This window comes from Blennius ocellaris, assembly GCF_963422515.1.
Source record: "Blennius ocellaris genome assembly, chromosome: 12".
Classification (NCBI taxonomy): domain Eukaryota; kingdom Metazoa; phylum Chordata; class Actinopteri; order Blenniiformes; family Blenniidae; genus Blennius; species Blennius ocellaris.
The window spans coordinates 6,442,118-6,461,641 of NC_137661.1; the positions used below are offsets into that span (position 1 = coordinate 6,442,118).

The 19,524-nt window shown below is 40.8% G+C and overlaps 2 protein-coding genes across 2 annotated transcripts; one reads left to right on the forward strand and one right to left on the reverse strand.

Moving 5' to 3' along the window:
- Positions 1-5,899: 5,899 nt before the first annotated feature.
- Positions 5,900-8,865, reverse strand: LOC308137990 (uncharacterized protein). The gene is made up of 5 exons (XM_080506909.1): positions 8,785-8,865; positions 8,273-8,383; positions 8,008-8,169; positions 7,772-7,888; positions 5,900-7,491 (listed from the first exon to the last, which is right to left on the reverse strand). Exons 1-5 carry the CDS (start codon positions 8,834-8,836, stop codon positions 6,749-6,751), a joined length of 1,185 nt encoding a protein of 394 aa, XP_080363035.1. The 5' UTR covers positions 8,837-8,865; the 3' UTR covers positions 5,900-6,748.
- A 6,761-nt stretch (positions 8,866-15,626) lies between these two features.
- LOC308137114 (uncharacterized protein) lies at positions 15,627-17,013 on the forward strand (the record flags this gene model as incomplete). The annotated part of the gene is made up of 7 exons (XM_080505688.1): positions 15,627-15,710; positions 15,909-15,969; positions 16,057-16,220; positions 16,328-16,366; positions 16,452-16,533; positions 16,658-16,742; positions 16,940-17,013. 6 exons carry the CDS (start codon positions 15,627-15,629, stop codon positions 16,738-16,740), a joined length of 513 nt encoding a protein of 170 aa, XP_080361814.1. The 3' UTR covers positions 16,741-16,742; positions 16,940-17,013.
- Between the last annotated feature and the right edge of the window lie 2,511 nt (positions 17,014-19,524).

Below are 19,524 nucleotides of genomic sequence, written 5' to 3' on the forward strand. Positions count from 1 at the left end.
AGTTAACAGTTCTATAGTAAAAGAAAACCTCTTATACAGTGAATATGGTGGAAATCAAATATTTTTAAAAACAGCATTTTCATGGCTAAGAAAACAACGACAACAACAAAGTTTTCTGTGCCTGAGAAAGAGACATTTCCTGCACAGGGCTTCAGGGTTGAATTGAGTGTTTGTCTTCCTCTAGTGTCAAAGTCTGCACCCTACAGCTATGAGCAAATGTTTTGAGTTAAAACGACAAAACTGATTTAAAAAGACAAAGCAATTCACCTACATTGTTGAAAATGACAGTTGAAAAAGCCAAAACAGCAATGATGGCTCAACTATTGAGTGAAACTAAAGCAACAATAACTGAAAGAGTTGTGATGCTAAAAGAGCTCAAACTGTCAAAACAGCTGAAACAGACAATGGGCTGAAATGATGAAAATATCTATTAAAGTTAAACAGTTAAAACATTTAAATGGACAACTGAAAGTGCTAAAAGTGATAATGAATATAAAATGTTATTGATGTTTTATGGGAAATTGTTTCCATTCAGCAGCTCAAAACACAGACATTCTGCAGTCAACAACACTCCTGATAATATGGTGATGAGGCTCAGGCCAGCTGTTCCCAACATCAGGACATATAGAGGCAAATATTGAGTCTGACGAGTCAGCCAGCAGGACATCCAGCAAAGTGTGACAACGATGAACACCGCAAGCCTGAAACAGGAAGTGGAAAGCCAAGAGAGCACAGGACATGAATATGATCATATAAAAGCAGGACTACTGTTGCAACTACACGTCATCAGCAGGGTAAAACTAACCTGTCTCACCACGGTCTAATCCCAGCTCACGTTCCCTATAAGTGGGTGAACAATCCAACGCTTGGTGAATTCTGCTTCACAATGGTACCTGGCTATCCCACCACTTTTGTGTTTTTTTTAATGTCCCCAGTTTAAACCAGCAGGGGGCCCCGGTCAGAACGGTGAGGAAAAGCAACATAACTTCTGAGGTGGCTGAACATTTTATTGAAATTTTACAGAATATCCCATCTCGCTCCATGTGCTCTTATTGTTCACAATTTTAAATTGGTAGAAATGTTACCATTGGTAGAAATGTTACCATCAGATTCAAAAATGATGCTGTCGGGATCTTATGAGTATAACAAGTAAGGGGGTCGCCCACCTCTTCAAGACGACGGTGCACATGATGGAGAAACAAAAGAATACAATCAGCAAGCCAAAGCTCAGCCACACTAAATCGGGGGAAAAGAGATCCACAAAGAGAAAGTGAGAAAAGGTCAGAGAAAAAAAATGGAGAACACTGTTCTGAACATTGTATTGATCCAAATATAAGATGAGATATTTTTTCTTTGTAATGGGTCTGAAAAAGTCATCTTATATTCAGGGATGATTGTTTTCCCAGAAAAAAAAAAACATTTTCTCAGTAAAACTCTTTTCTATGTATGAGCCTTGTACATGTGGGAGTCGTCTTATATTTGGACCAACAATGTGTTTACATTGCGAAACTACAAAATGTCATTGTACTGATGGTAGCATACAATTCACAGGCTTCTGGGGCTTTGTGTTGACGGTCACTGTGGCTGGAGGTCCGTCTCCGCCTCGAGTCGCTCCGGCCAGACTGAGGCTGTATTTGGTTCCCGGTGTCAGTTTTTCCAAACGATATTTCATCTCAGAAGCAGATATGTTGTGGCACCCTAATAAGAAGAGGAAAACTTTCATGAAGTCAACATGCCTTTGTAGTTACAGTGAAACGGCATGGTTTTAAAATCTCCCAACATATTGTATTTCATTTAACTCGCCAATTTATATTTATGAAAAAAAAATACTGAACGATACCACAAGTCAACTTTGTAGTTTTAGAATGCAAAACAAAGGCCAGTTTAAAATCCTTGGACGTTGGAACCTGGTGGCTCATCCTGGGAGCTGCTTTTCACGCTGCACAGGTTGTAGTGTGTGAGGAAGCCTCGCTGGTTCCCAACGGGAATCTCCTCCCAGGACAGGTTGACAGACGTGTGCGTTTCACTGAAAGCCATGAAGAACTGTGGCTCTTTGTTTGGTGCTGACATGGGAAACAGAAATATCACACCGTTGGTTTTTGCAGGTAAACTATTTTGCGCATGAACGTTTTCAACCTGCATCAGATGCTTTCGTTGTTGTATGAACTCATATTCTGCCCTCGCAACACGAGTTCAAACATTTCTATCCAGACATCTGAAATTTCTTTGCATACCGTCTTACTACATGTTGCTGTTTTTAGAAGGCGTGTCAGGATGCGTTGAGGATATATGCTGCTTGGCTGTTGCTCAGCGGCCAGTCGGGATCAGAACCAGCAAACTTCTGGATACAAGCTTGGTTTTTCCACATTCATGCCACCACGTGTATTCAGTTTTGAAGCTTTGTGGCAAAGCACCTAGAAATGTCTTTGTTGTAGTTGGTGCTGTACAAAAAAAGTTGAATTGAATACAAGCGGCTGAAATGAGCTTCCTCCGTCGGGTGGCTGGGCGTCACCCTTAGAGATAGGGTGAGGAGCTCCGTCACCCTTAGAGATAGGGTGAGGAGCTCAGCCACCAGGGAGGAGCTCGGAGTAGAGCCGCTGCTCCTCCACATCCAGAGGAGCCAGCTGAGGTGGCTCGGGCACCTGTTTCAGATGCCCCCCGGACGCCTCCCTGGGGAGGTGTCCCGGGCATGTCCCTCCGGTAGAAGGCCTCGGGGCAGACCCAGGACACGCTGGAGGGACTATGTCTCTCTATGGCCTGGGAACGCCTTGGGGTGCCACCGGAGGAGCTGGAGGAAGAGTCTGGGGTGAGGGACGTCTGGGCAACTCTGCTCAGACTGCTGCCTCCGCGACCAGGCCCCGGATAAAGCGGCAGACAATGGATGGATGGAGTTTTCTTTCATCATTTCATTTATTTTATCATTCTAATTTGAAGTACCCGGTAAGTCTACCGGACAACAGGACTTGACTCACTGCATTGAATAATTATGTATATGTGTTACACCTAACCACACTAAAAAGAAAAAAAAAAAAAAAAGAAATATCTGATAAGTGTATACAGTATATTTATTGTCTGCAATTGCTGCAAATGTTTTGTCAATAGTTTTCATCTCTTCAAAACTTGTAAGCAAGTGCCCCTATTTTCATTATATTTGATGGGAAATCATTGTATTCTGCTCTAATTTTAAAATTGAAGCTGCTGTAGTGATTGTGATATCTACCTGGTTCAAGCAGCGGTTTATGACTTAACAGAATTAAAACAAGCTCTTCAAATTCCAGGAGGTCGATCAGGAAACTCTGCTGTTGAGTTATAAATGAGGACAACTTGTTACAACCCTTCCAGTTAATTCTACACTGACCAGTGCACGTTGACGTGGAGACACTCACCTCCCTCTTTTTGATAGAAGAGGCACATTTTAACAGTCTGAGGCTTCCCATTGTGACATCTTTGCTCAAAGTAAAGGTAGCGGATGTGGTTCTGCATGGCTGTGACAGAAAAAAGAAAGAAAAACCAGAATTGACCCCCAAAGGAACCACATTGACCGTCGTGACAGCAGTGTGCACAGCAACACTTACTCTTTTTTATTTGTGCCTTCTCTTTTTTTATTCCGTCCAGATAAAGCTCTCCCATTTGTTGGCACTGAATGTGCATTCAGTTCATACCACTCGAGGCACATTGTTTTTTTCAGTTTGTCCTCCAATGATGTTTTGTCGCAAACTGTCAAAGAGGAGAAAAAGGAACTATTGTGTTTATTTGGTTACCTGTGCTGGAGAATGCCCAGAGGAGAGTGAGAGAGAGGATCAGCTTAAAAGTGATAAACTGGAGCTTTACCAGCCCCTGGGTCAACCCAGGACTCGCTGGAGAGATTGGTCTGGGAGCGACTTGGGGTACCCCCAGAAGAGCTGGAGGAAGTAGAGGGGGGTAGATACACTGAACAGGAAAGAAGATGGATGGTGTGGCGTTAAATGATTAAAAAAAAGCGGATTAATTCAGAACAGAAAGTTCGATATCTTTGACAGGAAATTGGACATACAACTGTTCGGAATCATGGAGTTACCGTTTGTGGACGACACCATCAAAAGTCTTTTGAAGGAGTGGCCCAGCTTTGAATTGCGATTCTGAAAGTCGTTAATAGAGGAAGTTATAGCGTCCTGGTCGTGGAACACTGGACCAGCTCTATACCCTCCACCAGGTGCTTGAGGGTTCGTGGGAGTTCGCCCAACCAGTCCACATGTGTTTTGTGGATCTGGAGAAGGCGTTCGACCGCGTCCCCCGAGATGACCTGTGGGGGGTGCTCCGGGAGATTGGAGTCCGGGGTCCCTTGTTGAGGGCTGTTCGGTCTTTGTATTCCCGGGGTAGGAGTCTGGTTCGCATTGCCGGCAGTAAGTCGGACCTGTTCCCAGTGCACGTTGGCCTCCGGCAGGGGTGTCCTTTATCACCGATTCTGTTCATTACTTATATGGACAGAATTTCTAGGCACAGCCGGGGGCCGGAGGGGGTCCAGTTTGGGGACCACAGGATCTCATCTCTGCTATTTGCGGATGATGTGGTTCTGTTGGCTCCATCAAGCCTGGATCTCCAGCGTTCACTGACACGGTTCGCAGCCGAGTGTGAAGCAGCTGGGATGAAGATCAGCACCTCTAAATCCGAGGCCATGGTTCTCGACCGGAAAAAGGTGGCTTGCCCCCTCCAGGTCGGCTGAGTGCCCTTGTCCCAAGTGGAGGAGTTCAAGTATCTTGGGGTCTTGTTCACGAGTGGGGGAAAGATGGAGCGTGAGATCGACAGGCGGATCGGTGCAGCGTCTGCAGTTATGCGGACGTTGTATCGGTCCGTCGTGGTGAAGAAGGAGCTGAGCCAAAAAGCGAAGCTCTCGATTTACCGGTCGATCTTCGTTCCTACCCTCACCTATGGTCATGAACTATGGGTCATGACCGAAAGAACGAGATCCCGGATACAAGCGGCTGAAATGAGCTTCCTCCGTAGGGTGGCTGGGCGTACCCTTAGAGATAGGGTGAGGAGCTGAGTCACCAGGGAGGAGCTCGGAGTAGAGTCGCTGCTCCTCCACATGGAGAGGAGCCAGCTGAGGTGGCTCGGGCATCTATTTCGGATGCCCCCCGGACGCCTCCCTAGTCCGGTAGGAGGCCTCGGGGCAGACCCAGGACACGCTGGAGGGACTATGTCTCTCGGCTGGCCTGGGAACGCCTTGGGGTGCCACCGGAGGAGCTGGAGGAAGTGTCTGGGGTGAGGGACGTCTGGGCAACTCTACTCAGACTGCTGCCTCCGCGACCCGGCCCCGGATAAGCGGTAGTCAATGGATGGATGGATTAATTCAACTGACCAAACCTTTCTGCCTTCACTAAAAGATAAATCAAAGTTGAAAACACCCCTTCACTGGTGTAGGGTCGTGTCTTCACCATCCTCAAACTGGAGTCCTCTACCTCTACTACACTCTTGGGAGTTTCTCATTTTCAGGAAAATGTCCCACTAGGTTTTGGGTATTTTATGTCCATACTGGTCATAGATGTTTCTGTACTCTGTCGCAGCCAATTGGTTGTGTCTCTCCATGTATGCTGATCCTGCTTGCATACTGCTAATATCCTGTTTGGAGTTACAGGGTAGGGAGGCGCTGAAGCCAATCCCAGCTACCTATGAGAGAGGTAAGAGTACATCCTGGACAGGTTGCAGGGACCTTTAGTCATCGTTCTAATATTTCTAACCCCCTACAATGACTGCGTTCCACCATAATGGCCGCAGATACAATACTGTGTCTTGATGGCGTTCAACACTCACACACTCTTTATTCTTGTTCATGTTTGTGACATTTATGGATGTAACTATGGGCACACATTGAATACATACATTACTCTGCTCTTTTCTAAAGTGATTTCTTTATTCCACATCTGGTGAGTAAACTGGTGACAAGAGCAGCAGCAATGAAGACGCTGTTAAACCTCCTTGTGCACCTCTGAGCAGCAATACTGCAGCTTCAAGAGGGAAATCAGTTGATACTTAGAAAAGAAAAAGGCTAAAGGGAGTAGGAGAAACTGTAAAGCAGCAGATCTCAGTAAAGGAAGTTCCAGATTGACAAGATGCTCTTCCTGGTGGTGATTCAATAAAACTGCCCATTCAGTATTTCAGAGACTTTTTTGGTGCTGAACCTTTGAACAAGATTGTGGCACAAAGCAATCTCTACTGCAACCAAAACATTTCTATTTCATTTATCGTGTGAAAGATAAAATTGCTTTGTCTTGCCAAAAAACATAACAGACAGAAAATGGGAAAAAATTAAAAAGTAAAACATCTTAATCAGTTGCAAATATAGCTTTAATGAACTGAAAATTGAAACATGGAAGAACAGTAGATGAAATTAAAACTAAATTATAGGATGAATCCAATTTACAAACAAAGTATTTTACTGAGATTAAAATCCTTTTCTTTTAATTTACTAAAACAGATAAAAGTCACATTTGAAATCTGTAAGTGAACCACAGTGATTGTTGCAAAACTGATTACGTCCCTTTATTGATTATTTGAGAAGCATAACTTTCTTAAACAGAAAATTAAATGAGAATACTTAAAAAGAACAAACATGATTGACTAAAACCGTTAAACTGTCTTGAAGAACAATCCTTTCATAATTTTACCAACGACAAAAATAGAAATTCATTTCCAAAAGTTAATTACATAAGATTAATAAATTATTGAACAGAGGGTGACTGATATCTAATCTTCAGCTTTGGGAGAGCTACTACTGGTCACAGCGGTACTGCAGGTTACTGGCGTAGTGGGGCAGCAGGTTATAGTGGTGGCTCTGGAGAAGTCCTTGTATTTGGTAGAGGACCTGTTGTTCTTCCTGGAAGAGCTGCAGCAGGTTCTGTTGCCCGCAGAGAGAACCGTGGATCTGATGCAGCAGCACCTGGTGGTTGTTTACCAGCAGGCATTGCTGGTAGTGAAGTGGAAGTTGATGGTGGTGGTCGACTGGCAGTTCCTCTTGTTGTTCCAGCAGGTTGTTTTGGTCACTAAGCAACTTTAGATGCAGTTGGAAAAGCACCAGTTGTTGTTGCTTAAGCAGCTCAAGGTTTATGTTGGCAGACAGTAGTCGTACTTTCAGCAGCAGAGCTTTTATTTGTGCTAAGAGCTCACGAGACGGGGTGTAAACTGTTGTTGGGTCACTAACAGTAGTATAAGCCGGAGTGGTTGTAGTTGGTTCAGGAGTGGTTGTAGTTGGTTCAGGCGTGGTTGTAGTTGGTTCAGGAGTGGTTGTAGTTGGTTCAGGAGTGGTTGTAGTTGGTTCAGAAGTGGTTGTAGTTGGTTCAGGAGTGGTTGTGGTTGGGGCAGGTGTAGTTGTTGTGGTAACAAGGAAACAGGTTGGTGTACCAATAACTGTACCCACTTCTTCCAGGAAAGGCAGATTTCTGATGTCATTAGCGATGTCACACACATTTGAAGTTCCACATCCACCAACAGAGATCAGTTGACGATCTATCAAGACTGTGGATGAAAAGATTGAATTTCGTGGTCAAATAAATGTCTTCATTAGTCATGTCAGACAAATATATACTGATTCAAGGGATTGAGAAAACTGATTCAGAGTCTTCTGTATCTACAGACAAAGAAAAAGTGCATTCTTGATGACTTTGAAATATATATCAATCGTTCTCCTGTTCAAAGGCATGCAGTGATTTTAAGTCCTTACACTCGTGAAACAAGTTTAAACAGAAGCAAAACAGATTCAGAGATTTTTTGTTAAATGTACAATAAAAATACTGACTTTGTGCCTGAAAGCAGGTGTCCTCCTCTCCTCTACAATTCACTACTGAGTCGCAGTTGTCAGTGCTGGGATCACAACCCCTGCATTCTATACCATTTTCTCCAGGAATAGCAAGGACTGAAACAAAAGATATGAAACCATAGAGTGAATATTTAAGCCTTTTGACTTTAAAAGTATTTTGAAACATTTGTTGTTTGTTGTTTTCATCACAATTCTTCTGATCCAAATATACTTACATTCCAGGTCCCTCAAGTTGCAGTCATCAGAATCATCACAGCACTCAGCATTTGCAACTGTGTGTATCCCACCCAGGTTGGCTGCAATAGTAGGGAAGCCTGTGGCTGGACAAACCTCGCTGTTTGCACAGTCCCTGTAGATTCTCTGTATTCCGTTGGCTTCTGTTGTCAAAAAAGAGCATTGTGAATTTCATGGAACACACATTCCATTTTTTTAAATATGTAGTTCAGTGAAAATGAAAAGATGATCTGAAGAAAAGAATACCTGTGATGAAGACATTCAAACAGACTTCATCATTTGCACATTCAACTGTCCGTCCAAAAGCACAGCTCAGATCATTGACATCTGTACATACGTGACAACGGATTGCTCCAGCTGTGATGGGAACAAACAGGACAAAATATTATTTTAGGAAATGGTGAAAAGTCTTTGTCACATTATTGAGATTTAACATGAAGCTTTAATCCTGGTTTTTACATATGTACATTACTACTTTTTTTCTTGAATTCCTATCTCCAGAGGTTCTCTCCTGTGCTGTCACATTGCAATATCTGTCATAGAAATGAATAACTAATTATGTTTCATCTATTCTTTTAATCTGTCATTAATTCCAGAAATCAAAATAAAACTGAGCAGCTTTAGCAGATTCACTAATGTTGTAATATTAACAGATCATTAAACTTTCTTTTACTGATTTTAAATTGTATTTCTGTGTTAATAATAAATGAGGTTGTGTTGTACCTGCATAAGTTGAATTGTAAAATAAGTTTGGTTACCTGTGCTGGAGAATGCCCAGAGGAGAGTGAGAGAGAGGATCAGCTTCATCATGATGATCAGGAGTTTACAGCAGAGTCTTTCTGAAGGCTGGATCTGTCTCTGCTGAGCATTACTCGTCTTTTTATATTGTTCAGGTGTTCAAGTATTTGATGAGAGATGTGCGCACAACAACCTTAATTACTGGGTGTGTTGTCCATTCTTACAGGATGTTCAGACACTCCCTATGATTCATTGGAACAATCACCACACCCTGTTTATTTTTACTGAAGGCCTGTGAGTTAACAAACAAAAAGAAAAGTTAATTGGCTTTATGTGTACTTTCAACAATGAACCTTCCACCTCGCTTTATATTTCATTTGACAATTGAGTCGTTGTGTGTCAGCTGTGAGCCCATGCACACTGTTCTACAGTTTTGCATTACATCTATGAATATTCAAACGCTCCCTGAATCTTGAAATAGCATCACATTGGTGGCTACAAACAGATGCATCAGGTTTTTAGGTTATTTATTGATGTGCTTGTTTTTTCACACATTTATATAAAATTATTACACAACAAGTTTTTCAAACATTCATTGACGTGAACTACTCCACTGAGCAAGGCTCGTCCATATCACACCTTCCACACGTCATTTCCGTCCCTCCAGAAGACGTCTTCACGGACGAGAGAATTACATTTTTTTCTACGTCTTTCCTGGACATTGCAATGGAGGTCTTGTCTGGACGTCATATGAATGTCCAAACAAGTCTCCTGGATGACGTGATGCAATGAAAGGAAATGTTAATTTTGACCCCACCTGGCTTCGAAACCAACCGTGTTTCATGATAGACTCCTGTCCACTGGCCCAACGACACACTATAGATTATGTTAAGTCTTACAATACTTTTGTAATAAGTGTTATTTCAGGCACACTGTTGGCTATGTCTGTATACTTTTTTAAGCTCGTCATATATAAGTGACATGCTTACAAAATTATTGTCAGAATCAATGTGATTTAGAGTGTGTTGTTGGTTTAGTGGATAGCAGTCTTACCTGTCATGACAGAGCTGGAGAAATAATTATTTTTTCATTTGTTTGGACGTTCATATGACCAGAAGACGTGTTCTGGAGGTATGGAAATGACGTCTTAAAGACGTGATTTCAGCCACTGTTGCTCGCTGGGACACACCCTGTTTTGTTCTCCTTTGTTACAACACCTATCGTTTCACTCCACCCTGACAATCCTAAAAAGGAAATGTACGTCAGCTGACGTTCATTCACATCTGCATTCTAAACTTTTAAATATTTTTAAGCTGCACCTTCAGTATATGTTTTTTGTCGTGTTGTTCCCCACATTACATCTCAGTTCAATAGGTAGTCAAGAGTATTTTTTTTACTATAAAAGTGCAATTATGTGTGTAGAAAGAGACAAAGACTGAAAAACAGAAGATAAAATAGTGCTATGTGAATGTACCATAACCTCTACACTAACTAGTAGAACGACCAGGGGACACTGGTAGAATGACTAAGTCTTACTAGTAATGGTTTTTCCCCTACAAGTGCCAATTTTGGCCTCGTGGTGAACAATCAAACCTTACTAGTAAAGCTGCAGGTTCAACTTTCTCCATCACTGATATTTTTAAATTCACACAAACAGAAATGTGTTCAGAATCTTGAAAATGTTTCCAGGTTTGTTCATGTTTCTAAATGTTTAGATTAATGAGTGAAACAAGCAGCTTATTTTGCACTTCTTTTTTTGAGGTTTCTATCAAAACATTCTAAAATGCTTTGAAAGATGTCTTGATGTGTTGTTTGAAAATAAACCCGATAGAACTTTTGTTTTCCCTAAACTCAGACTAACTGTCAGTTCAAGTAAACCAAGTATGTAAACAAAAAGAGTAACATTAACAGTTTGTGGCCGAGCCGCTATGTTGGTCATTTGTTTATGATCTTGAGTGAATAAAATTCTATATATCTGGTCATAAAGAATAATATAAGAGATGTATTGTTTTAATGAACGCGCTGGATCGTTTGTGGTAACTCTTGCACGGTTCATTGAATTAAATCATGGAGAAGATTTTTTTTTTTTAAATTTTAAAGCAAATGCAGCAGGAAATGTAAAGGAAATACTACACTCAGGCCAAGTGGGGGCCCTAAGCAGGATTTTATTTTAGGGCCCCCTTCCAATAACATAATAATAATAATAATAATAATAATAATAATAATAATAATAATAATAATAATAATAACAATAATAATAATAAGAAGAAGAACAATAATAATAATAATAATAATATTATAATAAATTACAATTACTAACGAATCAAACGAACAGCCTCTATCAACAGTGGAACAAGAACTTTACAGATGCACACGTCTGAAAAAACTTTGTTTCATAAACAGTTTATGCCACAAAGGTTTTTTTTTAATTATTATTTCAACAACATCCCACCTTCAAGTGAAGCACGAGCCTCTTCTTGTTTGGACTTTTTCTTTCTTTTGCTAGCTCCCGAATCGTATTGACGTTTGGAAGCCGTCTCTCTCTTTCTCTCTCTCTCTCTCTCTCTCTCTCTCTCTCTCTCTCCTCTCGACCTGTAAACAACTGCCTGCCGGCCCTTCTGACCGCTGATTGGTCAGATGCTGACGCTTCGCGCTTTCAATCATTGCGTCTCTTTTTTTCTCTCTCTCTCTCTCTCTCTCTCTCTCTCTCTCTCTCTCTCCGGCCTCGGGCTGACTTGGTGGCGGTGCTCTCCGCGCGCCTCTCGGCAAACTGCACGCGCATCCTTTGCGCATTTGCAGAGAATGATGATACTTTATTGATCCCGAGGGAAATTCAATTCACTTGCGCAAAATGGATCGCGGGGCCCGACGCACAGCGCGTGTTCTGCGTGTCGGGAGGAGCGGGCCTGACTGCACTCCACTTTGGGTTATTTTGAGGGGGATGATTCACTGTTTAAGGCTTTAGAAAATACAGATTCTGGGCCAACAAGAGTATCTGTGCATAAACCTATGAAAAGTTGACGTCTACACCAGTCGTCCTAAACGCCTTAGGAGGCTTTAAACCTCCTTGGAATTTAAAATATGATGGACTAACACAGAATAGCATTTTCTCGCTCCTTTGCACAAAATTACTTTGTTTCAGCACAAACACATTTGACAAAATTACTTATATGCAGTTTAAAAAGCTGAAATTTAATAACGGAATGTCAACGATGACATGATTGATATCTAACTAATTAAATTGAAATTAATTAAAAGCAAATCTAATATATTGCACAATAGCCAGGAATACTGTAAAAAGATTTCATGTGTTTGGGAATGTGGTCAAATGAACCACAACCATCACTGCCTTGGTATTTATGAGATCCTCTTGAGAGAACAAGGTCCGTTTCCCAACCAAAAACAAAATTACCACAGAAAATATGGAAAAACAAAGACCACTTCGTTCTATAGGAATAAAATGCTAAAGAAAACCTCCCAAAAATATTTAGTAAAAAAGTGTGGCACATATATTAAATAAGTACAGCTGCTCTTATCACAAACATTATTTCTTCAGTTTGGCAACCGAGGATACTATTTTCTAATAATCATTCCCAAAGTATTTGGGTGGATACTCAACCAAAATTACCCTGTACTCCTCCGCTACACAGCTACCTCCGAGGTTTACTTGACAATTTTCATTTTATATATATTTATATATATAAAATATACAGATCAAATATATATATATATATATAATAATTCAAATTCATGGATACTCTTGGCCATTTGAGAAATAAACACACATCCTCAATTTAAAATGTCACATTTTATTCCAGTTGGAAAATGTATACTGTCTTAATCACAGTTCACACTGAAACAAATGAAGAAATGTTAATTTACCTTTGAAACATTGCAGTAATGCAGAAATCAAGCTCATTGTAGAAATCAGGTAAAGAAGTGACGCACCAATATGAAGACATTTACTTATAAACAGTCCAGCTCAGTAGATGTTAACTGTATGAGGAAAAACTCAGTAATGAACATACAACACAACCGTATCACGACAACTGTGACGCGGATTTTCACGGCAATAGAATTGTAGTTTTTAATCACAATGAATTTACCTCCCTGGAGACATCAGACGCTGCAAAACGTCCAGTTGAGGGAATGCATCAATCATGATCTTCACACCAGAGCATACAAGGCAGATTATGTCCTGCCGTAATAAAACAGCCGCTCCTTTCAGTATTTAAAGGATTTAGAAGCCTTCATCTGCCGACGTCGTTACACTTATTCCTTTGGAATCACATGTCAACTTTAAAAGTTTTCCACTCAGGATAAAACGATCAATAATGAGGCTCATCAAGCATCAAGATGCTTCGTGATTCGCCGTATACTTTCTCCTTCTTGTTTCTGTTGCCGTGTTTTTTCCAAGGTTTCCCCGCCATCGTTTCTGATCCTGCTTTACCTGCGAGGACGGTCCGCTGCCTGGTTTGTAGCCCATGATGGACTGAACCCCTTTGGACAGCGCCCGGACATTTTCCTGAAAGAGAGAGGTCTATTAACACTAGAGCAGGACAAGTTGATTTCTACAGCACCATTAAGGCACAAGGCGATGTACAGTGCTTGACAAGGAAACACATTAAAACAAAGCAATGAAGAAAGGAGAATAAACTAAAAGCTGCATCAACAAGTTTGATCTGAATCTCATTTGGTTGGAAATCTTTTAATTCTTGCAATAGATTTCAGATGGCAGTGAACTGATTTTGTTATTTTCTTAATGTCATTGTTCAATTCTAGGTCTGAGTCCATAATCACGTCCAGATTTCTGCCTTGATTTCATGTCCCAGGTGACATGGAGTCAAAATGAGAGTTGAACCTTTTTTCTTTGGGGCCAAAAACAATGACCTCCCATGTTTTCTGCGTTACATTAGAAAACATTCCGACACATCCACTCATTATTTGGATTTATGCACCGACTCTAGTTCCTGTCCTGCAAGTAAGAACTAAACCAATGTAATGCAGTGCCAGAAATTCCCAACAAGTATGTCAAGTGGTATGTTGTAGTCAAGTGTGTCAAAAGCAGCACTGAGCTCCAGGAATAATAAATCCGAAACTCTCCATGTGTCATTGTTCACATGAACGTCCTTCAGCAGTTCAAATACAATTTAAATGTTTGAGTTTGACCAGAACCCATGTGACAAAATGCAGCAGGTATACTTCACCTGGTGGAAAAAGTTCTTTATGCTCACTTGCAAGAATAACGTATCCCTATAAATCATTCCGTCAAACTTAATCCGAAACACCAAGCCGCTGCGTCACTGAACTTGACAGTGCCGTCCAACAAATATGACCTAATAATTTTTATATATATTTAATTTATATGTTATAATGACTAATTAATACAATTAAACATAAATATCAATATATTTCTGTACTTTTATCCTGTTTTATTTATGTACTTTTTAATTAATGTTATTTTATGGCTGTACCTGTCTTGTGCACACTGGGGACTTTTACAAATTTATTCCAATGTGGTTTTACTGCAAATGGCAAATAAAATGAATCTGAATCTGATATATACCTAGAAACTCTGGAAAATTAGAAATTTTAAAAAATTGGTTGCATTGTTTAACGAACATTAAAATGGTAGAAATATCAAGAAATTCAAAGTAATTTTTCCTTAAATAAGTTGGAAATAGCAGTAACAGAGAACCAGTGTTTTTGACAGTTACTATGGATACATGGTGCCAGCCAATCACGGGTGGCTGCTGCAGCAGCCAATCAGCAACCCAGCTGCATTGATGGGCGTTAGAAGACTAACTCGGCTTCAGTCCACGGTCAGCCTTCTCGGGAGGAGCCACTTGTAAAACTCGCTGGAGCAGCCGAGCTGAGGCATCAATAATCAAAGTAAGTACGCAGGAAGAGTTACCAGGTTTATGCTTTCTGTCTGATCAACTCCTGTCACTTAGTGCTGATGTTGCTAATGTTGCTAATCATGCTGATGTTGCTAATGTTGCTAATCATGCTGGTGTTGCTAATGTTGGATTCTTTAAGTTGCTTCTTTACGTTTATTGACTCTCTGAGAGGTTTTGATGGTTTAAATATAGTTGAACTCTGATGACAAACTTTTTAGTTTAAAAATACTGGAAAAACTCCAAGTGCATCCAAGTTTTAACTAAGAGAGTAGGAAAAGTAACATTTCACACTGTAAAAATGCTGTAAGTTAAAAAATCCTTCAAATTGGTCACTTGGCTATCGAATAACAATCATTTGTTTGAGGACCACAAATCCTTCAAGGCCTGACAGCTAGCTGCTAAAGCTAACCTGATGACCTGCAGGCCATCTCCATGGCAACATACATAAACACCGGCCATTTTACTTTTACTGTCTCACTATTACTGGTACTTAAAGTGGCTCCATGTTTTCATGAGGTTCTGTTTATAAATCAAGCTGTATGCTGTAAATTACACTCAGATTATTCAGTCCAGTTTACAGTTTACACAGTAACGACACTGAAACTCCAAACACAATCTAGTCTTAACTAGCAGAGTGGGAAAAGTAACATTTCAAACTGTATTTTCACTCAGAAGCTTTAGAAAGAGTTCAATTTGTTGCATTTCAGTTTATTTTAATCATTTATCTTACATTTAATTATCCTGAAGTATTCATTGTTGCTGCAGATATTGAATTGTGGTTGATGTTCATTAGACGTATTTTCAGTTGTGTTTATATAAACTGTTGTGAAATCATAAATTCAGTCACTTCTGATGTTAAGAACTAGTTGTACCAGTGTATATATCATTATTCTTGTAACATGTTTGGCTTTTAAGTGACTGTGAACCTCATTCTAATATTCAAGGCTTTTTCCATCTCTAGAATGGGCGGTTTCAAAGCGATGGCACATTTCCTGGCGCATAATCCCAGACCCGATCCGGTCCACCTTCAATGGCTGGAGCTCCAGGTAGAATCCACACTCCTTCAACAAACATTCACTGCACACTAAACCATTCTGGAGGTGTGAAATATGGATTAACCCTGTTGTCCTTTCACACCTTTGTTGTTTTTTGGTAACTCCTGCAATCAGACTTGCTTTTGTTGTTGTTGTTGTTGCCTGAATACCCGTTTGAAGATACATCAGTTTTCCGTTGTGTGTTGTCAGGATCACAGCTATGCCCGGCCCCCTCTCCCAGCCAAGAGGAGGAAAAAGAAAAATGTCTCGGGTAACGTGGCTCATTCACAACACAAAGCTGCGACTGTTTTTGTTGTTCATGATATCTAACCAATTCACTTCTCCTTTGTTTTCGTAGCTGGAGAAAGCTGGACATGGAGCAGGTATGAGATGCTTCTGACAACTGCTGCATACTCCGCCGACCTGCTCAGTCCTACCAGGCTGAAATTAACAATGACCAGCTGCAGAAAGCGAAAGAGCGCAGAAAAGGCCTGGGGGGCGCCGAAGGGCAAGAAGGTGAAGGTGAGCGCTGCTGCCCATCAGCTCACCATCAAACTGGATCCAGATACAGTGAGGGACTTGTTTTCCCATTACAAACATGTTGAATGAGTTTATTTTCTCTCTTTCAGACGTTGACAGATGCAGCCAGGACGTCCACGGGCATAAAGGTAAGATCACTTATCCTGACTCACTTTCCCCCCCCCATGTTGCCTGAACACTCGTTTTCAACACAGTCTGCCGTTGTGTTTTCAGGACCACGGCTCTGGTCCACCAGCTCCCTCCAAACAGGCCCCGCCCACTTCAAGTGGACGAGAGGAGTGGCTGCTGCAAAAAGGTAAGGAGCTGCAGGCAGAGTCCACAACCCATTGATGTGGAAGTTATTTCTACTTTTCAAAGTAAAGCTCAGCTCAGCAGTTTTCATGTTATTTCATTGTCCTTTTAATGCTTTTTTGATGCAGAGATGGTTGAAACTTTGGGCGGAAGAGGACAGGAAAGCGTCCGCCCAGCAGAGTGGCAGATGCTCCCCCAACCTGCCTTCTAGTGGTACGAACATCATGCTGGATTCTCACAAACAAGCAGAACTGAGCTAGTGGAGGCTGCTGTTGACTTTCCCTGTGTCATTGTTTTATGTTTATGTTGTATAAGAGCTTTGTAGCTCTTCCAGGTTGTGGATAGTTGAGGAGTGTTGGGCTCGGCTTTCCTGACGTTTTTCCTGACATCTCATCTTTTGAAATTCACAGAGCTCACCCTGCCACTCAAAAAGAGGCGCTGCAGATATCTGGCGGAGTTGATGCCAGGGCCCCTCTGACTCGCCACACAAGCAGAGCGACAAATATTTTATTAATAAAACTAAAAAGTTCTGCACAAAGATGGTCACTGACTCATAAACTTCAAACAATCAATGAAAAACAGGGCAGGGATCATGTGTACGCTCAAATTGTCCCCAGAGATGGAACACACACACACACACACACACACACACACACACACACACACACACACACACACACACACACACACACACACACACACACACACACACACACACACACCTGGGCGGTATTGCACAAATCCAGGATAAAGGATAAAGCCTGGAAAAACCAGCTATCCTGGATAAAGTTATCCCCAAATCGGTTGAACGAATGCTGGCCAAGTTCATCCAGGTCAAGTAACCATGGTGATTTATCCTCGACAACGAACCTGCTGCAGAGCAGTCCAGCCCACACCAGGATGGTATTGGGCCATATGTGGCCCCCCTGGACTAAAACGAAGTGGCATTGAGCAGCGATCTATATTGTTTCAGACTCTGAAATCATAATAATCATCATAATCTGGAGTTCCCACCTTCCTCTGGTTTTGACAATTGGGCTGAAAAAGGCCTTATTATGCTGGATCAAATGGTTGAGAGTGGAAGAGATTTTTATAAATATTTACAAGTAAGGAATTATCTACATAAACATAATTGCCTAATCCCCTTACAAGCTCCACCCACACATTGAGAGCATTTTCTTTTCTGTGATTAAAAGGAAAAATAACAGTAAATATCTCATGTTTACAAAATAGTATAACAACAATACACTGGACATTAAAGGAAAATGGGAGTAAAATTTCCCAGTAAAAATAATTAAGGATGAAGGCTGGGAACAGACGTTGCGGGAGAGACATCAAATAACAAACAGTCTGAGCCTGAGAGAATTTGAGTGGAAAACTAAAGTGAGAGGTTTTTTTTTTTTAGAACTTCGTTTGTCACATCCAAGTTTGGTAGAACCTCTGGTTGGTGTTGGAGGGGCTGTGGTCTTATGGGAGACCACAGCCATATATTTTAGGACTGTCCAAAGCTAAGCAGCTATTGGAAAGATGCACAAGGTGAAAAACATTGTCTCAGGATTGAAATCCCTTTTAAAGCCAAATTTCATAATATTGGTACGTTTCCCGAACAATACAAGAACAAATGGCATCAAATTTATACTTAAAATATGACTTGTCGTTGCTCAATGGAAGAACAAACTAAAAGAAATGTACCGTACGGAGCAAATAACAGCAAGACTGCAAATGAAAATGCATGTATTCATGGGGAAATGGTCCTAAATTCAAAGATACATTTCGGATAGTTAATATAGGTTTTTTTTTTAAAGATACGTTTGTATGTCTATATATAAATTGTTCTTGTCATTGTGATGCTGACTGTCTATTTAATGGATACAAAGAGTAATGTACAATATACCCATGTTCTATTTGATGGCTATTACTGGATTTTTTTTGTTGTATTTGACCTATATTAAAGATTTCTAATAAAAATGAGTAAAACATATTAAAATAAATGAATGCAGCAAGGAATATTTTATCCTTACCTTATTTAATAGTGCAACAACCTAAAATCAGGTGGCCTGTCTGCTGAGGTCCAAAGAGAGGAAACGGCGTGTGAAGAGTTTCTTCAGACAGAACTTTAGACTATATGGTTTGTATTACTTTAATCATTGGATTTTTTTTAACCCCTTGGACTCGATTACAAAGCAGGAAAAAGATGAAATATGAAAACCGGAAGCAAAGCTAAATTTCCTAAACTTTCCCATTAATGATTTTACACACTCATGTTGTTGTTGTTTGAATTTTATTATAAGAGCTCCACTTCCAAAGCAACACAAGTCTTTTATTGTTGAAAAATAGTGGAATATCATGTGTTGACTGTCATGTTTGTTGACATTATGTGTTTTTCAACGCCCCAGACCAGAACCAGAGCGGTTACCAGGTTTAACCAGGTTTCCACTAATATCTGTAGCAGCCGCTGTAGAACCAGCGGTGAACATAGCAAGCTCCTCCCTTTGCTTCATGGTGGAGATGGGGACACCAGTACCAGACAACAGTGGAGACATACCGTGACCTTGGCGTCAAGAATCATGACATCATCAGGAGGCAGGTCCGACTGTGATGTTTCACCAGGAACCTCCTCCACCTAGTCATAGAAACAAACACTTAGAATCTACAATTGTAGCCTGTCTGTATGTTGTAAAGACTTAAAAACTGCAATGATTGTGATTTTGGCCTTTGACCTAGTGGCCAGAACATATTAGATATTGATCTGCCCAATCAGGAGAAATTCCTTCCAGACTTTTTAAAGGCGATACAGGAGCAGGAACCCAGACTGTAACTCTTCAAGGATTCAATATGTTAAAACTGTCCTCTCCTTTTACACAAAGTTTCCAAATACATATAACTTTTCCTTTCTTTTAGAAATCCTGTAAAAGTAAATATTTCGTTGTCCTCTGGATGGCGCCATTACATTAAAATGCATTCTTACGTTTGGCTCGACTCACCAGTCCACAAT